Source organism: Carcharodon carcharias, chromosome 11 (assembly GCF_017639515.1).
Source record: "Carcharodon carcharias isolate sCarCar2 chromosome 11, sCarCar2.pri, whole genome shotgun sequence".
Taxonomy (NCBI): Eukaryota; Metazoa; Chordata; class Chondrichthyes; order Lamniformes; family Lamnidae; genus Carcharodon; species Carcharodon carcharias.
The window spans coordinates 99,341,206-99,365,253 of record NC_054477.1 but is presented as its reverse complement, the minus strand read 5'-3'; the positions used below and the strand labels follow the sequence as shown (position 1 = coordinate 99,365,253).

Below are 24,048 nucleotides of genomic sequence, written 5' to 3'. Positions count from 1 at the left end.
TCTCCCTCTAATAAGGTCCATTCAGCAACTGTATGCGATTTGTTTACACCAAAAACATAGAATCCTTTTTTGTTTCTCAACGTTCTGAATTAATCTCTGTTTTGTATTGCTTATTTACAATTTGAAAAGAAAAGATCAGAATGGGTGTGATTAGAACTAAAAGAGGTCCAGGTGTAAATTTCCCACAACATTGTTGTTTATCTAATTTTGGACCTAGTTTGAAAATAATGCAATTCAAATGCTTTCTTTATTGCAACCAGATGTAAATCTGCCATTGGCCACATTCCCTCCTTCTCATATGCCAAAAGAACATTTTATCAGAGAAAATGTGCTTCAACAAAAATCTGTACTGCTGTAGAAAGTTAATAATTGTCTTAAAATCAAAATGAGGACATGGGGGATTACAGCGAGCACACAAATCCTCATCTGTTTCATCTCGGAAGTATCGTCAATGGGAAACAGCACACCATTGTTTAATTCCATGGTAACAAATACTTTAATCTGTTATTTGCCACTTCTTGAGTTTTACGCTCTTTAGTCTTTGGCTTTTAACCAGATGTTATGAAACTTAACATCCGTAATGCACGTTTCATATTAAGTAGAGATATATGTAGATGGTTTTTGACATTGGTTTTGGAGTGCATCCTTACACTCAGTAAGAAAAATATATTGAACTAATCTTAAAAAAAATCTTATCAAAAACAGACTAGTTTGACATATTGTTCTGCTTATGCTGATTTCCTGCACTTTAGATAAGTCACAATCATGACTAATCTCAGTCTTTTCGATTCTTTTATTCGATATTACTGCTTTTTTACTTGATTTGGGGTTGATCTCTTTTTAGTTAAGTGCCTTGGCAAAACTGGTAGTACTCTTGCTCCTGAATTGGAAGATAGGGGGTTTAAGCAGCACTCCGAGAATTAGTCTACAAATCTACACTGCGATAATGACAAAATGCTGTATTGTTTGAGAAACTGGCTCCAAACATTCACGATCTTTCGATGCATCTGGGGTGCCATTGAGGTGACTGGTACAACAACGTGCTGTTCTGTAACGTCTGTATTAAAATTTAATACTTGCCATCTAATGTAACAAAATAGTTTAAGTTAGCTATTTATGCCTTTATAATTTAAAAATTTCTAGATAGGTCTTATTGTTAAGGTAGCAAATCAGCCATTGTGCAGATACCAGCAACAATTTAAATATCTATTTACTAAACAGGGTGCTGGAGAAGAAATCTCATGTCAAAATAATTCTGTAGCAAACTTCAATCAACCAAGTAGAAATGAAGCTGGGTCTAAAGCCAGCAGCCACCACATTCCTTCAAGTATTGCAAAAAAAAACACGGACTGCAGCGTGCCATGTGGGATACGAAGAAGAATGTCCAAAAAAGAAAAGAATTATATGTGCAGTATGTAACATTCCATATACAATGTATACATGCAGAGTAATAGCTAAATACTTTCTCTTTGATGACTGCAAACTGTTTATATTCATTAAACTATAATGAGCAAATGTAGTTCACAAGAAAATTAAAGCAATGTGATGTGAACATTGATAACAGATTGAACTAACAGAAGTTCTGTCCATAAGACCTCACTAAATGTATTTATAGGCCTCTTCAGTTCTTCCTAGTTCAACAACAATTAAGAGACCTCGGATCGGGTTTTCATAATCCCTCTGTCCGTGTTGGAACGGAGGTGAGCCAACAAAAACATGGTGGGAAGGCCCTGATTCCAGGATTCCCATCCCCATTCCCATCACCAGCAATTTTTAGTTGTGCGGGTTCTTAAAAGATAAATGATTATTAAATTGTCCAGGATTGTGAAAGCAGAAAAGCTTTTGTGTCCGTTAGAGCACATTATGTACACTGGATAAAGTGTTCTTCTACATTGAACAATGGAAATATTCAGATTTGATTGTGCCAGTTGTGCCCTGTGAGTTAATCTTTTTATTGATTGACAGCTCAGACATCTGTTTCCCTGCTTTAAAGCTTGAACAGATGGTTGAGCTCTTTCATTAGCTTCAAAGGTTTTAATGTATTCAGCTTTGGAGGTTTGCTTATGTAGTTGTGCAATGGAATCTTATTATGAATGCTTGATTGAATTTCAACCAACTAATGGATTCATCTCAGCAGGGGTTGTTGATATAGCTGTCAAGGGGCCTGTGAGTTTGTTTATTTTGACAGTTTTATGACCACTTAATAGGATAATGATTTTTTGAAGTGGTTTTTGAAACAAAGAAAAGTACAGTACAGGAACAGGCCCTTCGGCCCTCCAAGCCTGCACCGATCATATTGCCTGTCAACTAAAACATTTTGCACATCCGGGGTCCATATCCCTCTAATCCCATCCTATTCATGTATTTGTCAAGCTGCCTCTTAAACACCACTATCGTACCTGCTTCCACCACCTCCTCTGGCAGCAAATTCCAGACACTCACTACCCTCTGAGTAAAAAACTTGCCCCGCACATCTCCTCTATAGTTTTCTCTTCTCACCTTAATTCTATGTCCCCTAGTAATTGACTCTTCCACCCTGGGAAAAAGCTTCTGACTATCTACTCTGTCCATGCCACTCATAATTTTGTAAACTTCTATCAAGTCGCCCCTCAATCTCCGTCACTGTACATGGTGGATACTGGGTGAGTGGGCCTGGTGGAGTAAAGGGGTAAGAGGTTGGATGTGTGGGCACAGGAATGGGGGAATATGGGGTGTGAGGGGGGATATTAGAGGCATGGGGACTATGGAGGTGGTATGGGTTTGATAGTGGATAGAAGTAGGTGAGTGGGCATGGGGGTTGAGGGGAGATATGGAGGTTGAAGGGGGCATGGGAGGTGAAGAGATGAGGGATGGGAGGCATAGGAGTGGGAGGGTGAGAGGAGTGATGCTTAGAGGGCCTCACACTCATGTATCGAACTGGGCCAATGTTCCAGTGAATGGAAGTGGGCCTTCTAACCTGACCACATCGGCACCTGCCTGCCTCCATTTCCACTTTGGTCCTGCTTCCAAAGGCAGTGGCCCTGACTCCCACCCATCCCCTCTACCCTAACATGAATGGGGCACTGCCAGGCAGGCGAGAGGATCACAAAGTCAGGAAATGGCCTTACTCTCAATTCTCACCTCGAAGGTGTAAATCCAGCCCCTCAACTTGATATTCAAAAGCACTTACTGACATGAGTTCTGTTGCAGGAAATTTGATTAAAATTTATGTTTTAAGTTTAAATGCTCAAGACCCCAAAATGTGAGCCAATTTTGGAGTTGCAAATATATAGTCACTAATTCTGCTACATTGCAAATAAAAATGGTTTGTGCATTCAAGAATTTGCATGTGTTGTAGTAAATTGGTCTAGTCTTAACTTATAATGAAGCTTATATTCTTGCTAAGCTAAATGCTATCATGCACATATTTTCTGGCAATGAAGTTATATTGACAAGCAGTCATATTTCCTTACAATTTTCTAACTTTGCTTTGTTATACTAACTGCTCTGTCGGGAAAACATTGTTGTAATGGGGCAAACAATGTTGCAACTGGAGACAGTTATTAGGAAGGGCAGATATCTCACAGAATGCATTCTGGTGGTTGCTTGGCACACAAAAGCTTAGAGAAATTGTACTGGAGTATCAGATTGCAGCACACAGATTTTGCATAATTTAACATGCCTTCCAGAAATCCCATATCAGCAAGTGATGTTTGAATTTCTGCTGACAGCAGAGTCCCGGCCAACAATAATGTCTGGAAAAGAATTGCAAAGATAATAGAATTGTCATGTGGAGACATTGTTATGACCATGTGAGGAGGGGTGAAATGACTCCCCTATTCCCCCATTCCAGGTCAGACTGTAACAGGGTTTTTTGTGAATTTAGAGAGGATGTGCTTTGTCAATGCTGCAGTAGTCCCACTATTTAGACTTTTAGATTGTAAAGAATTAAACAAGTTTTCTTAGGTTAAACAGAAATCAAGAAATCCAGATTTTAAAATACGAGGGAAATCGCAACCACCATTTATACATCATATACTTTCACTCAGGATCACACACACACACTAGTACAGATGGCAGAATAAAAGGTTCGGTTTAAAGATTTTTAACAGTTCGCGAAGAAGATAAAGCAAAGGAGTATACGGTTAGCTGTTCTTTGACTGGTCTCAATGTGATGATTCCACGTTGTGGCCATTTATTCCGTTTTCTTCCTGGGTGTATTTGTAAGGAGCAGATTTCCATGGTTTATTCCCAAAAGATCTCGGTTTTCAGTAATTTTTTCTTCTCAGGATGGTTACTTTGCAAATCTGGGCACAATACTGCGGAGAGAGAGAGAGTAAGCTTTTGCAGTCTATTTCAGTACTGTATTCTGATTTCTAATATCTCTCCTGCTTGATAACAGTCTCTTAAAGTACTCTGCTGACTATATTCCAAAGAAATTCCATTAGTCCATATCTGCTGCAGTCGTTTTAGAACAGGTAATTGCATTTTGATGTCTCATCTCTGACACATTTTCAATGTTTCAGAATAGAGTAAGTTCAACAGGAGATGCGCTCTTTCATGCTCCCCAGGGGGTTGAGTGTCTTTTCTTCCCATCTAACAAGCTGTATATTGTAGCCGTCTGGCAGTTTTAATTATCTTTTTGAGGGTTTCAGTCTTTTTTAAAATCCAAGCAGAAAAGAAAAAATAGAAATTGTATCTTTAAAAATTGCACCCTTGCTACACAAAGCCAATGATATTCATACATATTAAATTAACTTTGGACCCTAACATGGTGTAGGCCTTGCTTAAGTCCATTTAGGTGGTATTACAAATAAATTACAACGTAACAACAGGCTGTTTAATCCTTCTAGTCTGTGTTGGTGTTTAAACCCCATGAGCAATCTCACATGCTTGCTTTGATCCCACTACCCTATGGGCAGAAACTTCCCCCGTCGGTGGTGGTGGGGGGCTGTTTGGGGGCAGGCAGGGGTGGGCACAAACTTGATTGGCGCCCCCAATCGGGGCTACGCCACCATTTCACATGGGCGGGCCCAGAAGTGTTGAGCTCTCCCTGTGTAGGTGGGTGGGGGGGTGGGGCGGAATTTCCTGAGACGGGGCCTGTGCTTTTTCACGCATGCGGCAAAGGAGCACAGAAATCTCCCTGAGGCAGATTGCTTTCACTTATGAAACATTGAAGAAAGGTAAAACAAAAATTGAAGGACATGGCCCCTCATGTGAAACTGTCACATGAGCTGGGACATGTCCATTAATTTTTTCAAAAATTTTTATTTTAATTAATAAACCCTTCATGAAACCTCATCCTGCCCTTGGATGAGGTTTCAAAAAAATGTGAAGGCTGCCTGGGCTCTTCACCTGCCCTCCAACCTTAAGTTTGGACGGGCAGCTTTCTTAACAAGTTTAATTACTTTCTTAATGGTATAAATAGGCCTTTGACAGGCTGCGTGCCCACCAAACTGACAATCTAAATGACATATGATGACGTCGGGCCCTGTCCCCGCTTGCCGACCCGAAAATGCTTCCCTATATTTCCCCTTTTGTTCGACTACCTATCTAACCTATTTTTCAATGTGCACAGTCTGGTAGTATATTCCACAGCCTCACACTTGCATAAAAGATGTTTTACTTTAAATTGTAGTTTTGGAACATGTCAAAAGATCAATACAGTAAGGAATTAATTTATTTTTTTAAAGGAAATTTGCATGCGACTATTGTTTCATACACAAGAAACACCAAGAAACTTATTCGAAATATGATGGAAGATCAGCAACAATCCCTGGACAACCTTGCAAACCAGGCAAGATCACTATATATATGCTATTTAGTTTGACATTGTTAGCTCAATATTTTTTTGGTTATATAAAGGTGAAGTAGATAATAACACAGCCAAGTGGAAGAACTTCTAGGTATAGTAAAATTGTAAATGTGTTTAATAGTAGAATCCAAAAAAAAATCTTTACACCTACCCCCCCACCCCCCCAGAATATAGGTGAGTTGTGATAGTTTTAAAAATAAATTGTTAATTCCCCTCCCCTCACACCACCCCTAACACTGAACATGTTGACTAAACTGTGACAAATTTTGAAATATGTTGGTCAAGCAAGACACCTTGCCAGATGATGCATCTTAATACGTAAACCTGGTGACAACTTTTGCTCATGCCCAGCATTCATACTTCCTAATAATCAAGAGTTGGAATGCTGCCTGATGCCCAATTCCCAGAAACAAAAGGAATGAGGCCATCTGTAGGATAGAGATCAGACTGGAAATCCTTTTGCTTTGCGTTGCTCAGTGCCATTCAGGGTAGTGCAATTGCCAGCTGAACCATTAGGGTAGTTCTAGCCTAGATATTATAAGGGACTTTTAATCAGTGTGCAGGATTATAAAATTGGAAGCTGCAATGGTATTTTTTGTAAAAGTACTTTTAAGTTTTCTAGGATGAAATATAGGTAATATAGTACCTTCAACTGTTTGCAACAAATGTATGAATCTTTTAACAGGTGAGGGAACTGATGAACAGAGTCCTTCTTTTGGATTCACACTTTCTGGCAACCAATACTGAGCAATTTCCTACCAGACCAGTGCAGTCACATGGTGAGTGACCACTGTTCTAGAAATGCATTGAAATCATAGTTACTGTACTGATGCTAGACTACTAAATTTATTGGTATGTATGACATTTCTTGTATTAGGGCCAACCTTTTGCTCAGTGCCTTCCTGATTTTGGATGGATCTGTGGTGGGAGGGAGCAGCAATTTGGACAGGGAGCCATTTCACTAAGTCCCCACAGCCTGCCCACTCCTACGATGTTCCATTGAACATGACTGCATCAGGTGAAATATGTGCATGTGTTCATGTGATACATTAATAATTGAAAATATCATATGGCATAATAGCCAACATTGATGCCACATCAATGTTAGATGAAAGAAGTACCCAAACAGTGATTTGGTAGTATAGAAGTTGAATATTGCTGAAAAGAGAGACATGATGCTGATGCTTTTCATCTTGCACTCATCAGGACAAATGCAAGAACGCCAAATCCCCTTAATCCTTCAAACAGTCACAGTTTCTATTACAGGAGAAAAGGGTGCGGATTGGTTGGCAAGTAGGCTCTGATTGGCTGAGGCATTGTTAAGAAGAAATCAAGGGTGAACTGTAGGCTCCCCAAGGTCCCAGGTAATTCAAAAAAGGCACAAGGCTTGAAAACATTCCATTTGTTTGCAGAGAATGGGTCCCTGCATATGAATGTATGTCACTTCTAGAAAGTGTAAATGAGCCACATTACGAGCTCGAATGAGTATCTTAAATTGGTTGTTAGTGTAGCTATCAGCACACCTAGGATTGTTCAGCAAGTACAGCCCAATTGCGGAGTCACATCTCACAGTAGATATTTTGTTTAGGGTTTTGAAAGCGCAGGCTGGTTGAGTGTGGAGTGCACTCTGCCTATTATGAACAACCGAAGAAATATGCTATTTGATTTGATCAGTCGATTGCTGGGATGTGCGGCCCATGTACCTGGCATCACTCTGGTAATGAAATTCACACCCGACATTACTCAATTGTGCAATAGGCAGAACATCTTTCTGGACCAACAGCAGCATCCTGTCAGTGTAAAATACCACTCACATAGCCACTGCATAGTAGTAGTATGAAATAGCTATTGCTGAATTGTTGTGATTGTTTGAAATTTGGCATTCTTGCATTTATCCCGATGAGTTCAAGAGGAAAAACTTCAGCAATCTGTCTCTTTTTTCAGCAATAGAGGAGTAGCCGTGAATTCCTGGTAGCCAAAGTTGCTACGGTAGGTTTAGGAGAATTTAAAATTTAAGTTTATTACACTTGCTCTGCTGCAAATTTTTAAAACTGGAAAAAAGATTTTGTCTTTACATTGCTGGAGGAGTCTGAAGTGTGCAGCAGCAATTTTCTGCTTCCCAAGGCAGGCTTCCTGATGTGTAAGCATGAGATCCAGCCAACAAAATGACAGGCCTCATGGCAAGGACTTGTTGCTCCTCCTGCTGTACATCCAAAATGAAATAGCCCCTATATCCATGTACACAAATAAACACTGACAGAATAGCTGCATGAATTTTGAATTTTATTTTACATTCACAAAAATAGATTATGTATGTTATGTTTTAATTTTGATGTATTGATATATCTCTAAAAGGCAATAAATATGCATTTTAATTGCGCTGATTATTTTTTTCTTGTTTTATCTGCTTGAGTGTACTCTTTAACACAGTTTGTAGGGGCAGGTCATGAAACCTAAAAATCATTCTACTGGATGCACCTTTTTATTAATTAAGAGGAGGTTCAAAACCACATTAAAAACTATAGAGATAACACAGCTCAAGACATTTTTTCGACTGCTACTGCTAATCTAATGATTAATTTTGATTAGTGTGCCACTTTTTGCAAAATCTAGCGTATTTAATAACAAAAATAAATCAAAACTAAAAGAAAGCAGTTACATTATTTCAGAGTAAAACACAGTTTTTGCCAACTTCTCGATATTAACACCAGAAAATATTGTTTATTTATAATTGCTGCAGGATTTGACTGCACTGATATTAAGGACACTGTAGGCTCTATATCTAGAACACCAAGTGGAATCTACATAATACAACCAGAAGGAGCTGATTACCCATTTGAGGTACTTATAAGACTCTGATACTATTACTTCTTGGCTTTTTTATTCTTTGTTCTCTGCCTATAATGCATTTAAAATCACTATAGAAGCTAACAAACCCCTTCAGCATTTTATTGTGTTTTCAATGTTCAAATAATACAAAAATTTAGCAAAATTAAATAGCCCAGGTACATGTCACAAGAATAAGAATCTGCTTACTAAGAATTTGACTTCAAAAATTTACGCATAAGTTAGGCTAGGACACTGTATACCAGGAATAAGACTTCTTCCTGAAGCAGCTTAGAACTAAAATGAGGAAGACATCTTGAATTCCCTATCAAGGGAAGTTACTTGAATGAATATAAAAGACTGCACTTGTCATGATGTGCTATCTTTTTGGAGAATTTTACTTTATTTGATCCAGGCATACATTTTTGAAATCCAATGTCTATTACCTTCTTTCTTTAGTCATCATCTTCTTGTCCTAGCTTCCCAACTTTGCACATAATTTACTTCTGTTTATGGTTTACTGATACTTCACTCTATGAGTTCAGAGACATGGATGGGATTTTCTGGCCGCGCCTGCTGCCCAGATTGTCTATGGACTTTTGGTTGGGCTGCTGAATCTCCCACGGAAGGTCCCGCCATGGCAGGGCCAGAAGCTGCCGGCCATAAAAAATTAACAAACCACTGGGATTCGTTTTAGTGGTTTTTGCTGTTCAGTTACACATTATTAACCCACTTGAACACCTAACAGTCTCACTGCTTTGTGAAAAATCGCTTCAAAAGTTCTTTAAGATTTCTCTTAATGATCTATCCTTTCTGGGAACTACCAACCATCTTAAAAACTTTCTACATCCTCTAGACAATAAATTACATACAGGTGTGAAATTCAATATTGGTGGGGTGCTAAATTGACAGTATCTGATAGCTGCGTATTCTATACCCCAACCAATTTTCCTTTAAAGGAAAATTGACTCAGGAATATAAGGCTGAATAAAATGCTGTGAAAACGGGAGCATTATACGTCCGTGCTGACGTAATACCGGGCTCAATAATGTTGGGTCATGTTCCTGATGTCATCCCACCTGATCCAGTTAGGCGGCGGGATAGAAATTGGGAGCCAACCTGCATTATTCAAACTGCATTAAATGGTGTAGTTAAGCTAATTAATCTCCCAATCACAATAATATGTGCCGTGAGCAATAAAACGATTGCAGAGAGTGCTTCACACCAGATGGGTTTCTTGTTTTTTTACTAGTTAGCTTGTTAGGGCAGGTTTATATTCTCCAGCTGAGCTCTGAGTTTCAGCTTAGCAGTTCAGGCTGCTGTGATTGCTGGCAGCGCTTTGTACAAGAAGGAGAAGCAGAGTTTCCATTTCAAACTTCTTTTATTTAGAGGCCTTAATCCTCCGGCAGAGAGGTTCATTTTGACACTCACCATCAGTTCAGCCTTCTAACTAGGCCAAACATGGGAATAGTTGTTTCTATGGGAGATAGATCGTCCAGTGAGGAGGAGAGGGGGATGTGGAGGAGGAAACTGAGAGGAAGAAGGGCACATCTAGAGGTCCAACATTCTCTGATGGTACTTGAGGGTGACAGAGCTGTGCCAAACCAAAAACGTGATGAAGCCATCATGAACCCTCAACAGAGGAGCAGAAGGGCTTATGCAGCCCATCAAGTAAATCAGCAGAGAATGAGCTATCTTCAGATGTCCGAGACACAATGTCAGAGGAGGCTCAGGCTCTTAAGAGCCATAGTCACATCTCTTTGTGACATGCTGGCAAAGAAGATCTTGCCAACTGCGCTGGGGTCACCTAATGCCTGTAGCTTTAAAGGTCACTGTTACACTTAACTTCTTTGCAACAGGAGACTTTCAGGCAGCATGTGAAGACCTCAGTGGCATGGCGCAGCCTGTTGCACATCAAGGTCTACACTGATGTTATTGTCAGAATGGCAGTCAATTACATTTCTTTTACAATGGACCACCAGAGTCAACTGGAAAGAGCCAGAGGTCAGAAATTTTTGTCCCGTAAGTGGGCAGTGCCTGACCCAGTCAGGAGTAAAATAGTGCGTGATATTTCACTCGGCAGGCATACACGAGAGTTGGGAGTGCGCCCACCGACAATTAAGTGGCCTATTACGGCCCTTAAACAAGTAATTAATTTGTACTTTTTGCTGCCTGCTCAACCTTTACATTTTTTACAAAACCTCATCCATGGGCGGGATGAGGTTTCCAATGGTAAATAAAAAAGCAATAAAACATTTTTAACATTATTTTAAATATGTCCCTCTTCGTGTGACTGAGTCACATGTGGGGACATGTTATATCATTTGTAAAATGTTTATTTCTGTATTTAAAATTCTTCAGCTCCTTGAGGCTGCTCTGTGCCTTCAGGGAGCTTTCAGTGCACACTCCCCTGCATAAGCGCAGACTTCAGAGTTCGTGCTTCTCCTGTCCCCACCCTGGCAGCGCTGATGCTCTTAGTGTGCATTTCACGTTGGCTGACTGTTAATTGGCCAGCCAGTGTGAAACCGTGGCTGGAGCCGATCACGGGGACGGTCCGTTTTACGGCCATTCCCAGGCCCACCCGCCGCACTTGCCCGACGAAGGGAAAATCCTGTCCAAAGGGTTTGTGGCAAGTGCAGGTTTCCCCGGGGTCCAGGGAGCCATTGACTGCATGCATGTCATCATAAAGGCTCCAGCTGGCCAGCCCTGTATCTTTATTAACAGGAAGGGATTTCACTCTTTGAAAGTCCAGCTGGTCTGCGACGGATAATGCAGATATGTGTGAGGTACGTGGGCAGCAGCCACGATTCATACATCTTGCGTAACTCTCAGGTTCCAGATTCATTGGCCTGATGCCCTGGATGGTTCACTTCCGGGTGACATATGTTGTCCTTTGAAGAAATGGCTCATGACTCCAGTGAGGGACCCGGGAACAGATGTGGAGAGGAGCTACAATGACAGCCACGGAAACACCAGGGCCACCGTAGAGCAGACTACTGAGTTGCTAGAGATGAAGTTTAGAAGCTGTGACAGATCAGGGGGTGCATTGCAGTATGTTCCATCATGAATGTCACTCATGGTTGTGGTATTCTGTGCCCTCCATAACCTTGCCATTCAGAGAGGGGATGCCCTTGAAGAAGTGGGGGTGCCAGATAGCAGCCATTCATCAGGGGATGAGGGTGAGGATGACATGAAGGAACTGGCATACAGGTACAAGGCCCTGGACATGATCACATTGATGGTCATGACTCAAGGGATGCCTTGATAAGGCAGAGGTTCCAATAGGTTGAAAAGTCCCAGCCTCAGAGATGTGTGAACTGGATGTCTCCAAACATCATTCCATGCGGAATGTGAGATTCATGTCACTATCCTGTCAACGCACTTACCGTGCACAGTCCTTGGTATTCGATGCATTCTACCCTGCCTCCAATTATTAAAGCACATGTTGATTCCCCCGAGAAGGAGTTCAACAGCTATGACATATTGAAATAACCTCTGCATGAAGGACAGTGAAGTCAGCGTTTATTCACTTAAGCATTTTGAGTCATGTCATTAACAAGCAGACTAACTGCACCCATGTGATCAGTTTGGTGGCTATTGTGGAGCTTTCTCAAAGCGTTTCTTAGTGCTCTGACACAGGAACCCTGCCTCACTTGCTGTTGTACTGGAGAGAGGTTCCTGATCTGCTACTCCCGTTACCCTGGATGACTTTGGCAGGCATCCTCTGTGTGGCTGAGGCTTTGAGGGCCCCGCCATGTTAGAAGACTCTTGCTGAGTGGTAGGAGGAGCTTCTGTCACCATGGCGCTAGTTGAGGCGAGTGTCAATGATGGAATGAGAAGATGCTGCCCCATCAGAAGTGCCCTGAGAGGTGCTTCCAGATGGCTGCAGCAGCTGCTCATCCTCTATCACCAGGTCCACTTGGTCCTCCAAGCCTTCCTGTGAAGGCCCAGCAGCTGGCTCAGTGTCCAGGCTCCCAGTCTCCTTGGCTCTGGGCCCATGAGATCACAGCCAGGGCGGTGGTGTGCAGGCCGAAGTGCATTCCCATGATTGTGTCTGCAATACGTTCAGCTTGCCCCTCCAGGACAACCGCCAGTCTGCCCAAGGAAGAAACTTGGCACCCTGAAGTGTGGGTGATCTCAGTGCACATGGCCTGAATGGACACCTCCAAAGTCCAGCTCAGAGCACCCAACCCCTTTGGTATATCCACCAAATTTCATTGCGCCTTGAATTGGATATCCAGCATCTGCTGCCTTGCGGACGACTCCAGAGGCTCATCATCCAACTCAGAATCAGTCTCTGGATCACCTCTGACATTTCTTCGACTGCCCGAGGCCTGCTTCACAACACTCTGGCAGCTATACATGCGATTATGAAGTGCCATCACCAGATAGTGCCTGCCCCTGTTGTGACACACTAACCTCTGCCTTGGTGCTTGAGGTAGAGAGAGAGAGTGTGATGGCGCATCCTCTGAGTGTTCTTCCTCATCATCGGAGGGAATTGGTGGGCTGGCATCAACATATTGGTCCGTGGAAGAGGCTTCACCTACGCAAGAGAGACATAAAAAAGGGTATTGATTGGCTTTCCAAACCTCTCAACAGGTCTGCAAGGTCACAATGTACAGCACCATTGCAGTCATGTGCAGTATGAGATATGACACAATGCAAACAATATGTACACTTGCAGCAACATAGAAGCTTTCCACAAGGAAGTTTCCATGGCTTTTAGTGGTGTGGTGGAAATTTTAATATTCATTCAATCATGCCAAGCATCAATCCACCTCCGACTTGCCCTATACTACTTGTCGGTTTTAATCATTTGCCCTTTCACCAGACCCACACCTTCCTCCAATCTCGCCTCTGCCAGGTGAATGGGTTCAGGTGAAGAGAGCAGGGGATCTTCCTCCTTGTGAGGCGTTAGGATTGCAAGCTCAGGGACACCACATCCAGTTCGGCCTCTCTCCCTGGAATTGTGGGCATGCTTCTCCTGAAAGTAGTTGTAAAATTGCAATGACTAACACTATTAGGTTAATTGGTGTCATCTGCCTATGCCTGGACAGCATAGTGCTTGGCAGCCGAAACTGTCCACCTTGCACATCTGTACAGGCTCCCCCATACCCCCCACCAGCTCCCACTGGCCCAAAATGAAAAGTGCACACACACATCAACGCTATGACCAATATCTTTGCTGCATCATGTTGCCTTGGACCTCTAAACATGTCAGAAGCCTCCAGCATTGTTGAGGATATCCTGTAACTTCCAGGCACAAGAATACACATACTGAGGACTTATTAACCCTGGCCAACCTCAGGAGGCCATTGAGCCTCTTCTCGCATTTCGTCTAAGTCTACCTCTACTAGCCCTATGCTGCTGACCTCTGCTGCCACCTCCTCCCAGGCTGCATGTATGACTGAAGGAGCTCTCCACTTCCCGTCAGCTGGCATTAGCTACTCACGTTTGGTGAACACAGCCCAGAGGAGGGTGTAGAGAGAATCATCATTGAATCTTGGGGCTGCTTTGGTCCTTTTTCCCTGCCTTTTCCCTCGCTCTCTTGTGTCAGCCACCTATGGAGGAAAACATCCTATATCTAGGCAGCCCCTCCATGTTAAGATCTTGAAAACATGTTCATGTTCAAATTGAATGCCACCTGTGATCAGTGGCAAGAGAGAACTTAGACTATGGACATTTCTGAGCAATATTAAAAACTTTCAGACTTATCTTAAACAAATTATATATCCTGTTAAATAATGGTTCAGATCTGTGTATAAGGCACACATTTGTTGCGGCACCTGCCCTGCCCCGGATGTGCCAGGTGGCCCTTTAAATGGGTGGCCGTGAACTCCTTCCGGGTCATGGTCAACAACCTCGCACACTGGACATCCCACCTCCAGCAATGATTGGGTGGAATTCTCACTTCTTTTAGGACTCAAGGCCAGGAAACACACCCTTCAGCCCAAATTTTCATAATAGCCATTTTACGCAGCATTCTTGGTTGGCGGGAGTAGGAGTTGGAAGGCCACCCAATCCCAGATGTAGGTCCTGCTCACCAAGCTTGACTCTATTATTCAGCCCATAATGGGTGGCTGATCCACTGTCACCTTTTTGTGTCCTCTTTAAAGTTATATTTTACCCCTCTACACTGTAGCTTGAAAAAAAACTCAATCCCCTTTAAGGGATAGGAACTTTAGGTAGGTATAGTGCACTTTATGAAGCTACATCTTCAGTGTTGTTAGATTAAAAGGAGTGGGGACTCTCCATTTTGTGATTTCATACATGCTGCAGTTTTAACTGTTTGCATTTGCAATTGGACAGATGCTCACTGCACAACAAAAATATTTCATTTGTATAGTACTCTTAATGTAGAAAAATATACACTGGCAGGGTAGGGCTGGAGGAGGTTGCAATGATAAGACAGATAAGAAATCCCTCCTTGAGAGGGATTTAAAAATGAGGATGAATTTTTTTACATTTGAGGGATGGAAAAACCTACGAAGATAGAGTGATGAGTGAATGGGACTAGGTACATGATAGGATATATGCAGCAAAGTTTTGGTTAAGCAATTATCAATTGAATTATCAAGTGAATTGTAAGCTTAATTCTTTAAATTAATATTTTGTGTATAATTCAAACAATAGTAAGACTACTATCAGGAGGAATGAAGAGCCAACAGAACACAGGCAAAAGTTGATATTTCTAATGTTCCAATGACAGATAATATTACGTACTAATACTTCTGAGATAAAATTATAAGTAGTGATATTCTATAACTAACATAACTAACAGCTGTAAACACTTTTACGTAGAAAAATCCAATTTGGGTAGTTTCTGCAACTGGTTGATTGCCTAAATTTTTATTTTTCTTATGCAGGATTTAACAAAAATGACAATTTTAAATTTGAGGCTTTGGAGAACTGGGACCAATGTTCAGCAAGGACAGGGCTAATGAATGAGAGATTTGGTGCAGGATGGAATGTGGCAACAGATCTTTCGGTGAATTAAGGTTTATGGAAGATGAAGGATGGGAGGAAGACTTGGACAGCATTGGAATAGTCAGGTCTGGAGGTAGCAAAGACATGGCTGAGGCAGAGGGGCTGAGGTATGGGGCAGAGTGGGGCAGCGGGACAGAGGTGGAAGTAGGCAGCCATTGTGGTGGGGAGGATTCAGGTTTGTAAGCTCAGCTGAGAGTTTGTTAGGCCACCAAGTTTGTGGAAAGTCTGGTTCAGCCTCGTTGGCTGGTGAAAATTGTGGCTCATTAAAGATTGGATGTCAGATAAATATTTTGTCAGAAGTAAAGCAATGGAACATAAGAACCCAAGAAATAGACAAAGCATTAGGTTATACAGCCCCTCAAGCCTGCTGTGCCATTCAATAAGATCATATTGACCTTTGAACTCAACTCTACTTTCCCACCCAATTACCATATCCCTATTTATTGATCTTAACCTTTGATATACTCAACAACTGAGCATCCATAGCCCGCTGGGGTAGAGAATTCCAATGATTTACAACCCTCTTAGTGAAGAAATTTGTCCTTAGCTCAGTCCTAAATGACTGAACCCCTTAGCTTGAGACTTTGCCTCTACCTCTAGATTCTGAGGGGAAATGGCCTCTGAGCATTTACCCTGTCAAGCCCTCTCAGAATATTATATGTGTCAATGCGATCAGCTCTCATTATCTAAATCCATGGAGTATAGACCATTCTATTCAATTTCACCTCAAAAGACAACCCTCTCTTTCCAAGAATCAATCTAGTGAACCTTCATTGCACCAGCTCTAAGTCAAGTATAGCTTTCCTTAGATACAGGGACCAAACTGTATAAAGTACATAAGGTGTAACCAAAGCCCTGTACATTTGTAGCAAGAATTCCTTATTTTTGGAAACCAACCCCCTTGCAATAAAGCCCAACATACCATTTGCCTTCCTATTTGCTTACTGTAACTGCAAGTTAACTTTCTATGTTTCATTTACATCAATATTCAATAGTTTCTCACCATTTAAAAACTGTTCAATTTTTCTTTTCTTCCTACTAAAGTGAATAACCTCCCATTTCCCCACATTATACTCCAGCTGCCACCTTCATTACCATTTGCTTAATCTATCTGTGTCCCTTTGAAGACTCATTGCTCAAGAAATTGGACTCCATGGTACCACTGGTTTCAGTGCTATGGAAGCCCCAAAGGCATAAAATTGTATGGGCTATGATGCTGGTGATTTCCTGTGCAGCCCATGCCAGGAAGGATGCTAGCACAGTCGTTTATTCCTCCTCTCTGTTTCCTTTAACAAATCCCCTATCCATGCTAATATATTACACTCAACTGTATAGGTCCTTATTTTGTCCGACAACCTTCTGTGTGACACTTTATCAAATGCCTTTTGAAAGTCCAAATATACCATATCTATTGGTTCTCCTTTATCTACCCTGGTAGTTAAATCCCCAAAAAAACAGATTTGTCAAACATAAAACCATTTTGACTCTGTCCAATTGTATTATGCTTTTCTTCATACCATCTTAACACCTCCTTAATAATGGATCCAAGCGCCTTCCCAACGATTGCTATTTTTACGGTGGTGGTTGCATGATGTGAGACTCCTGCAACGCAGCCAGGAAACTGATCTAAATTTAACTGCAGCCTGAGGGCTGGGGAATGTAGCTAATGGAGGTGGGAGCAACAGGCTCCAGCAGTATAGAGGATATAATTTGTGGTTAGTCAGGGATATTTCAGTTACATGGGAGGGGTGGGGAGGACAGAAAACTGACAGGAAAAATTCAAACAAGGACTTAGAGGAGTGATGGACATGGATTTAAGAGTTGACAACACTTTAAAGGATCAATAAGGTAAATGGGTGTTGATGGCAAGAACGGCGGGGGGTGGGGGGGTGGTATGAGGGACAAAAGGAATTACTTAAAATTGTTATTATATCTCAGTGGAGTTTTGGGAGATGAAAATTGTTATAGTTTTCCCTCTTCCTGATTCTAGGCCATTTGTTTCTCCATTGCATTCTTTATTATCGTTCCACATTGCATGAATTCCACTATGGTTAACGCTGCTCTAAACTTTCCTCTCCTCTTCCCCCAAGTTGAAAATATATTGTCCTACAAGCTATTACGACTTTTTTTATTTTCATGAAATCAGGATTCATTGTACACTGGAATTTATTCTTTCCCCAAAGCTTCACATTGCTGGAGATACTAACCTTGCTTAGTCTTTATTCTGGTCCTCCAGGAATTTAAAACCCAATTCATATTCAACAAATTGCTACTTTCTAATTGACCATGATTTCTCTTTTGCTCTTTCCAACCTTTGGTCCCTCATGCACAATGGTCTTTGGCAGTTCAACTGGATTCTCAATCAAAAATGTGTTTGTAAGAACTTGTTTTGACTTTTTCCTTCGCAACAGATATACCTATTTCTAAAACCTAGCTACAATTATCTTATATTGTAGGTGTTCTGTGAGATGGACTACATGGGTGGAGGCTGGACTGTGTTTCAGAAACGGATTGATGGAACTATTGACTTTGAACGGCCTTGGGCAGAGTACATGGATGGCTTTGGTGACCTTACTGGTACGCTATTAACAGCATGAGGAATAAAAATTGTTTTTATCCATTTTAATTCGTATGCTTCTAACTTGTAATGTGCAAGAACGTTAGTTTAATAACCCATAGACTAACCAACTTAATGTTTTCCTAGCCCTCAGAGATCCTTGATATTTCTTTGGCACCATTATTTCTGGTGAGACCTGGTGTATTAATCAGCCAAATATCATGAAGCCATGCTTTATAAAGCATGACTTTATGAGTTTACTGGCTGAAAACAACTAATTGCATTTTTAAAAGATTAAAGCCATATTCCAATGACTGGAAATCACAATATTTGCATCACTGTACTTTCTACAATTGAAAGCCATTGGAATGGAGACAACCGCCTGTAAATCCTGAACAGGAACAATTGCCTTGAAAGAGAATGAGTGGGGGCCATCTCCTACCCCATTAGCAAAGCATCCAGAAAATCACCTGGATACTCAACTGGGTGGAGATGAACCATCAAACGTGATTATTTGGACAATGAGATTCTGACTTTGAAAGGAATCTGCCCAGGCATCATCTAATAATGTAAGCCAGCAACTAGAATCCATTAGCCATGACCATATTTGGGTCATTGGGCATTTGGGAAGAGAGAGTCATGCGACAAGCCAGCTAAGCCTTTGTGTGTTTAAGCATCTGTTTTCGCTGCAGACCAGGACAAGCAAATGAGACATTGAAGAAGCAAGATCCCAGTGTAGGTCTTTCTCTCTCTCTCTCCACCTTTTTTTGTATTCTTTTGCAGGAATTGGGCATCATTCGCTAGGCCAGTATTTATTGCCCATTTCTAATTGCCCTTCATAAGGTGGTGGTGAGCCAATTTTTTGAACCACTGCAGTCCGTGTGGTGTAGGCACACCCACAGTGCTACTAGGAAGGGAGTTCCAGGATTTTCACCCAGTGACAGTGAAAGGACGGTGATATATTTCCAAGTCAGAATGGTGAGTAGCTTTGAGGGGAGCTTCCAGGTGGTGGTGTTTCCATGCATTTGCTGCCTTTGTCCTTCTAGGTGGTGGAGGTCATGTGTTTGGAAGATGCTATCGAAGAAGACTTGGTGAGCTGCTGCAGAGCTTCTGCAAATGGTACACACTGCTGCCACTGTGTTTCAGTGGTGGAGGGAGTGATTGTTGAAGGTGGTGGAAGGGTTTTCAATCAAGCAGGCTGCTTTGTCCTGGATGGTGTTAAGCTTCTTGAGTGTTGTTGGAGCTGCACTCATCTTGGCAAGTGGGGAGTATTCCATCACACTCCTGACTTGTGCCTTGTAGATGGTGGACAGGCGTTGGGGAGTCAAGAGGTGAGTTATTTGCCGCAGAACTCCTAGTCTCTGACCCACTCTTGAAGACACAGTATTTACATGGCTAGTCCAGTTCAGTTTTTGGACAGTGTTAACCCCATGATGTTGATTGTGGGGGACGGTAATGACATTGAAAGTCAAGGGGAGATGTTTGGAAACTTTCTTGTTGGAGATGGTCATTGCCTGGCACTTGTGCGGTGTGAATGTTCTATAAGTTTGAACCCTATCTGTTGTTTGACTATCCATGTGTCGCAGACAGAGAATTTAAAAAAAGCTCAACCCAGTTTCTACTAATTCTGGAAGAAGAGATAAATCAACCATCAATATGTCCACCGTCTTGTCGCAAAACTCGAAGGGGCACCAAGTTAAGCTTGAAGCCAGCCTACCTTCCAAAGCTTCAAGTGTGTGTATGCGCATGTGCACTTGTGCGTGTGTGAGTGAGTTGGAGCTTCTTTTTTGAAAATTAGTTTTACTTAGACCGGGTTAAGTACAATAAGTACTATTCTCTACTTAAAAAAACTCAAGAAAACCGGTCTATCTGTGTCTTTTATAGTCACAACAAGTAAACAATTAAACAATCATTAAACAATCACTGAATTGGCAAACATAACTTTTGTAAAAAACCTGTTGTGATCAAACAAGTAGTGGGAAAAGAGAGGAGCCATCCTACTCCCCCTCACCTGATTGTAACACAAAGGATGTGAGTGGACCCTACCATGGTTCCAGGCTGAGATCATGGTCTGGATTACTGAAGATGAACATTAAAAATATATATATTTAAATATGCCTCCCATAAAATAAGACATCCTTTTCCCTGGGCAATCAACCTCCACTGAACTTTATATCCTGTTTCCAAAAGCAGTTTCTCCAAAAGCATCCCTTGTGACAGAGGCATTTGGCATTGAAATGTAAAAAGAGACCACAGAATTTAACAGAGTCTGTTGTGAAGTTTCCTGGTGGGTACATTTCAGCACTTATGCTGGGATATGCTTCCTGTGGATTTTCAGCACCATTTACGTTAAGCTTGAATTTGTCCTGTTAGAAAATTTAGCTGATGACTTTTCAGATATACTAGAGGGACCTTGTGTTGCATAATATGAATAGCTGAATAGCTATGTGTAAGAAATGCATGTGCTTCGACTTCTGGGTGAGGGGGCTACAATTCATGCTGCGTTCACTCACGCACAGTTTGAGGTGGGTAAAACACAAAATTGGTGAAGCCACCTCATCTGCATGATTTCAGTCCCATTACCTTTGTCTCTAACAGTGGTCTTCCCAACATTACTGGCAAGCTCTGCACACAGCAGGGTGTGGTCAATGCTGGTGAATGCAACATCACATGACTTATGTCCACCACAACACAAGCCTGTAATGCTGCTCAATGACCACAGCCCCAACACTCACTCAGCAGATCTCCCTGGCTCTCAGGGCTGACGCCTAACATCCAGCTACTCCAGTTGCCCTCACACTACTACCAATGCTGCCAGCCTCACACCCACCTCTCACTGCCTCCCCATGTCTCCAGCGATTCAACAATGGCAACACATTGCCCAAACAAAGTGCTACATAACCACTGCCATTCTGCCTTCTCTCGCAAAATATTGCACACAACAGAAAGGGGTTGGCCTGCAGGTGACTGTGATGCCTGCAACTCCTGAACACTACAGTGGAGATGGCTCTCTGCATTATATGACCAGCTACACCAGGTCCCCAACATCCAAAGTCACTGAGAACATTGAAGATGGGGGGATCTTTCTGCTTTATACCTCTTCTTAATGCCCAGCACACTCTCATCCTGTTATCTGGCGTGATGAGAAAGCTGCTGACGGTTTGACCTTGGATCCCTAGCTTCTGATCTTACCCTTATACCACTCTTCCTCTTCTGAGTTCCTGCTTTCAGTTACCCAAAAACTACCACCTGCCTAGCCACATGAGCCCAAGGCATAAGGGAAACAGCAATAGTACAGCACTGATGAAGAGGTTCCATCACCCTATCTGACACTCGCAACCATCAGTTTAGACATTGGCATTGCACTTTACTTGGAGGATAGCACAACGTTGGAATCACTACATGGTGAGTCACTGGGCAGGAGTGGGCTGTAAGATGCTAGGGTGAACAATAGTTTGTTTGCCAGCTCATCAGCTGACGAGGTGGCAAACAAGTACTGCTGCAGAGGATTCAGATGAGGACCTTGATGGGGTGACATGAGACTGTGATGAATGGTCATGCACACTGGGGACATGCCTGCCAGATAGCCTCCTGTCATTAACAAAGACCATGGAACAGTCTGGCTCCAACTTGACAGATGATGTGGGGCAGAGCTTGCCCTCTCTGCTTCTTCTACTGTTATGGTATGGCAGGTGATGTGTGTCAGGTGGACCAAATCCACAAGGGAAACTTGGCCACCCTATCACAACGGTTTTGTGATTTGCATTTATTACGAGAAGGCTTATGCATTGAATTCAGAAGAATTGAGTCCACTAACACCTTTAGAGATTTTAAAACGAAGTTAAAACATTTATTAACAAATGGAAAGGATAAAACAATAAGCACATACAAAGCTACTGTTACACAGTTATTTCGTCTCAACAGTTCCCAAAATTCTTAATTAAACAAGCTCCCAACTACACACCCCCCCACCCCCTTTAAGGCAACAGTCCAAAATAGATTTGAAATTATAAAATCAACCAGGCAAGGTTACCACAGCACTCACTCGACTGTGGAATTCCAAAGGCCTTTAATACAACTTTAGTTACTAGACACAGCAGACTTCTGCTAAAGTGGCTGGAGGCTTTTCCTCAAGGGCTACTTCACGTGGTGTAACTTTCGATCTCACATGGCCACACTCCCTACATAGCCTTCCATCCTCTTTATATATATTTTCTCTCCCTTTAATCTGTAAATTCCATTGTTCTACAGATCTTTGGAAATTTACTTTTGCCATAATATAAAAATCTTTCATGTTGTCAATATGGCCTCTTTCCTTTTGGGAAAAATAAACATGATCACCTTTCCCTATTTATCTTGTTAGTTGTAAACATCCTCCTATTCCTTTAAAACTAAACACCTTTCCGCTTCCTTTAAAATGCAAATTCCCTTCACACCTTATCTGTGAGACCCTCATCCTAGCTTACCCATCTCCATTTCAAAAGTCTGATTTACACATAACTCTTTTGATAATTGCAACCTTGCGGTCTACCTGACTCTGATTCAATTAAATTAGTCGCACAGACAGAACCAACCACACTCACACCCATAAGCCTACAATAATATCATGAAAAATATTATAGTTTCGTGACAGTACTGAAGATCCAGAAGCACTGTCACTGCTGCTCTATACCTATTGCAGACTTTGTGCAGATTAGTGGACTCCTCTGTTAGCCCTGTGTGCATGTGGCAACATTCTCTGGCAAATGGACCAAAACATCATCTAAAGCACTCCTGACTACTTTCAGACACTTGCCAATAGAAAAAGTCCTATAAATTTTAATTACATGCAGTCAGGTGCGTGGCCTTTTAAAGAACACTACAGCAGAGCTCACCTTGCTTAAGAATAGAAAACACAGCCATTTCCAGGATCTGTATTGTCCAGTTTTGGTATCATGGCCTCACCTCAGCCGGTTCGGCTGTGAAAGTCATGAAATGTGATAGAGTAGACCATTGATATACTATAACAATACTTCTGCCTAGACCTGGAGGGGCCCTGCAATACTTGTAATAGCGGGTTTCAAGGCTTGTGGCGGTTTATTAATGAAGAAATTGTCCAGGTATGAAACAAGAAGCAACAACCCCAATTCCTCATTTGTCACTGACCATCACGTTGCCCCCAACAAACGTAAAAGTAATCACAAAATAAATATCTTAAACCCATTATTTAAGTGAAATCATGCCATATTGCATACAAAAATCAATTAATGACCCTTGTTCATTTGCCTGTTCAAGTGCTCGTAGGCATTGCTGCCCCAGTGCTGCAGCATGACTGGTGGAAGGCTGCTGTCTTGGAGGAAACTGGGAATGGCCTCAGAAGACAACGTCAAGGAGCTCCTGGCCTAGACAGCCTGGCTGCAGACTAAACCATCTCGGTATGGGTGGCAGCAATCTGGGATGGCTGACTGACTAGCAACTGGCAAGGACATTGAAGTGGCAGGGATGGGAGGACAAATGCAGTCTTCCAGAGCGAAAACAGCAGGTCCATGCCTCATTGAGCCTCTGCCACTCCTAGCCTGTTGGAAGACAGATTGCTGGATGCTGTGACACCTTGCAAACCCCTTACATACTGTAATCCAAAGCCATGATGGCAACAGCTTTTTGAGTATTCGAATGGCTAGGGAAGCAGTTATATTTTGATGTTGAGACTAGCAATCCATTCATCGGCGTCAGGTGCAGTGTGAATGGTTGTGATGTTACCAGGAATGGATCTCTCAGGGCAGAGGTTCAGCATGTGGGTGATGGTCTGACTTGGATGGCTACAGTCACAATTTGAGCTGTTCCTCATGTTCCACTTGTGGAGCAAGTGGCCACATCTTTCCTGGGCTGACCTCAAGTGGTCGAG

At 42.1% G+C, this 24,048-nt stretch overlaps 1 protein-coding gene across 3 annotated transcripts in view; it reads left to right on the top strand.

Annotated features, from left to right (window-relative positions):
• Positions 1-313: 313 nt before the first annotated feature.
• The window catches only part of angptl5 (angiopoietin-like 5), a 38,738-nt gene continuing 15,003 nt past the window's right edge, over positions 314-24,048 (top strand). For 2 of the 3 annotated variants that reach the window (XM_041199532.1, XM_041199531.1), the window contains exons 1-6: positions 314-484; positions 1,222-1,411; positions 5,673-5,776; positions 6,480-6,573; positions 8,535-8,635; positions 18,064-18,184. In XM_041199532.1, coding sequence (XP_041055466.1) covers positions 386-484; positions 1,222-1,411; positions 5,673-5,776; positions 6,480-6,573; positions 8,535-8,635; positions 18,064-18,184 — 709 coding nt within the window. In that variant the 5' untranslated portion in view covers positions 314-385. The remainder of the gene's footprint in view (positions 485-1,221; positions 1,412-5,672; positions 5,777-6,479; positions 6,574-8,534; positions 8,636-18,063; positions 18,185-24,048) is intronic. The other variant, XM_041199533.1, reaches the window with a different exon arrangement.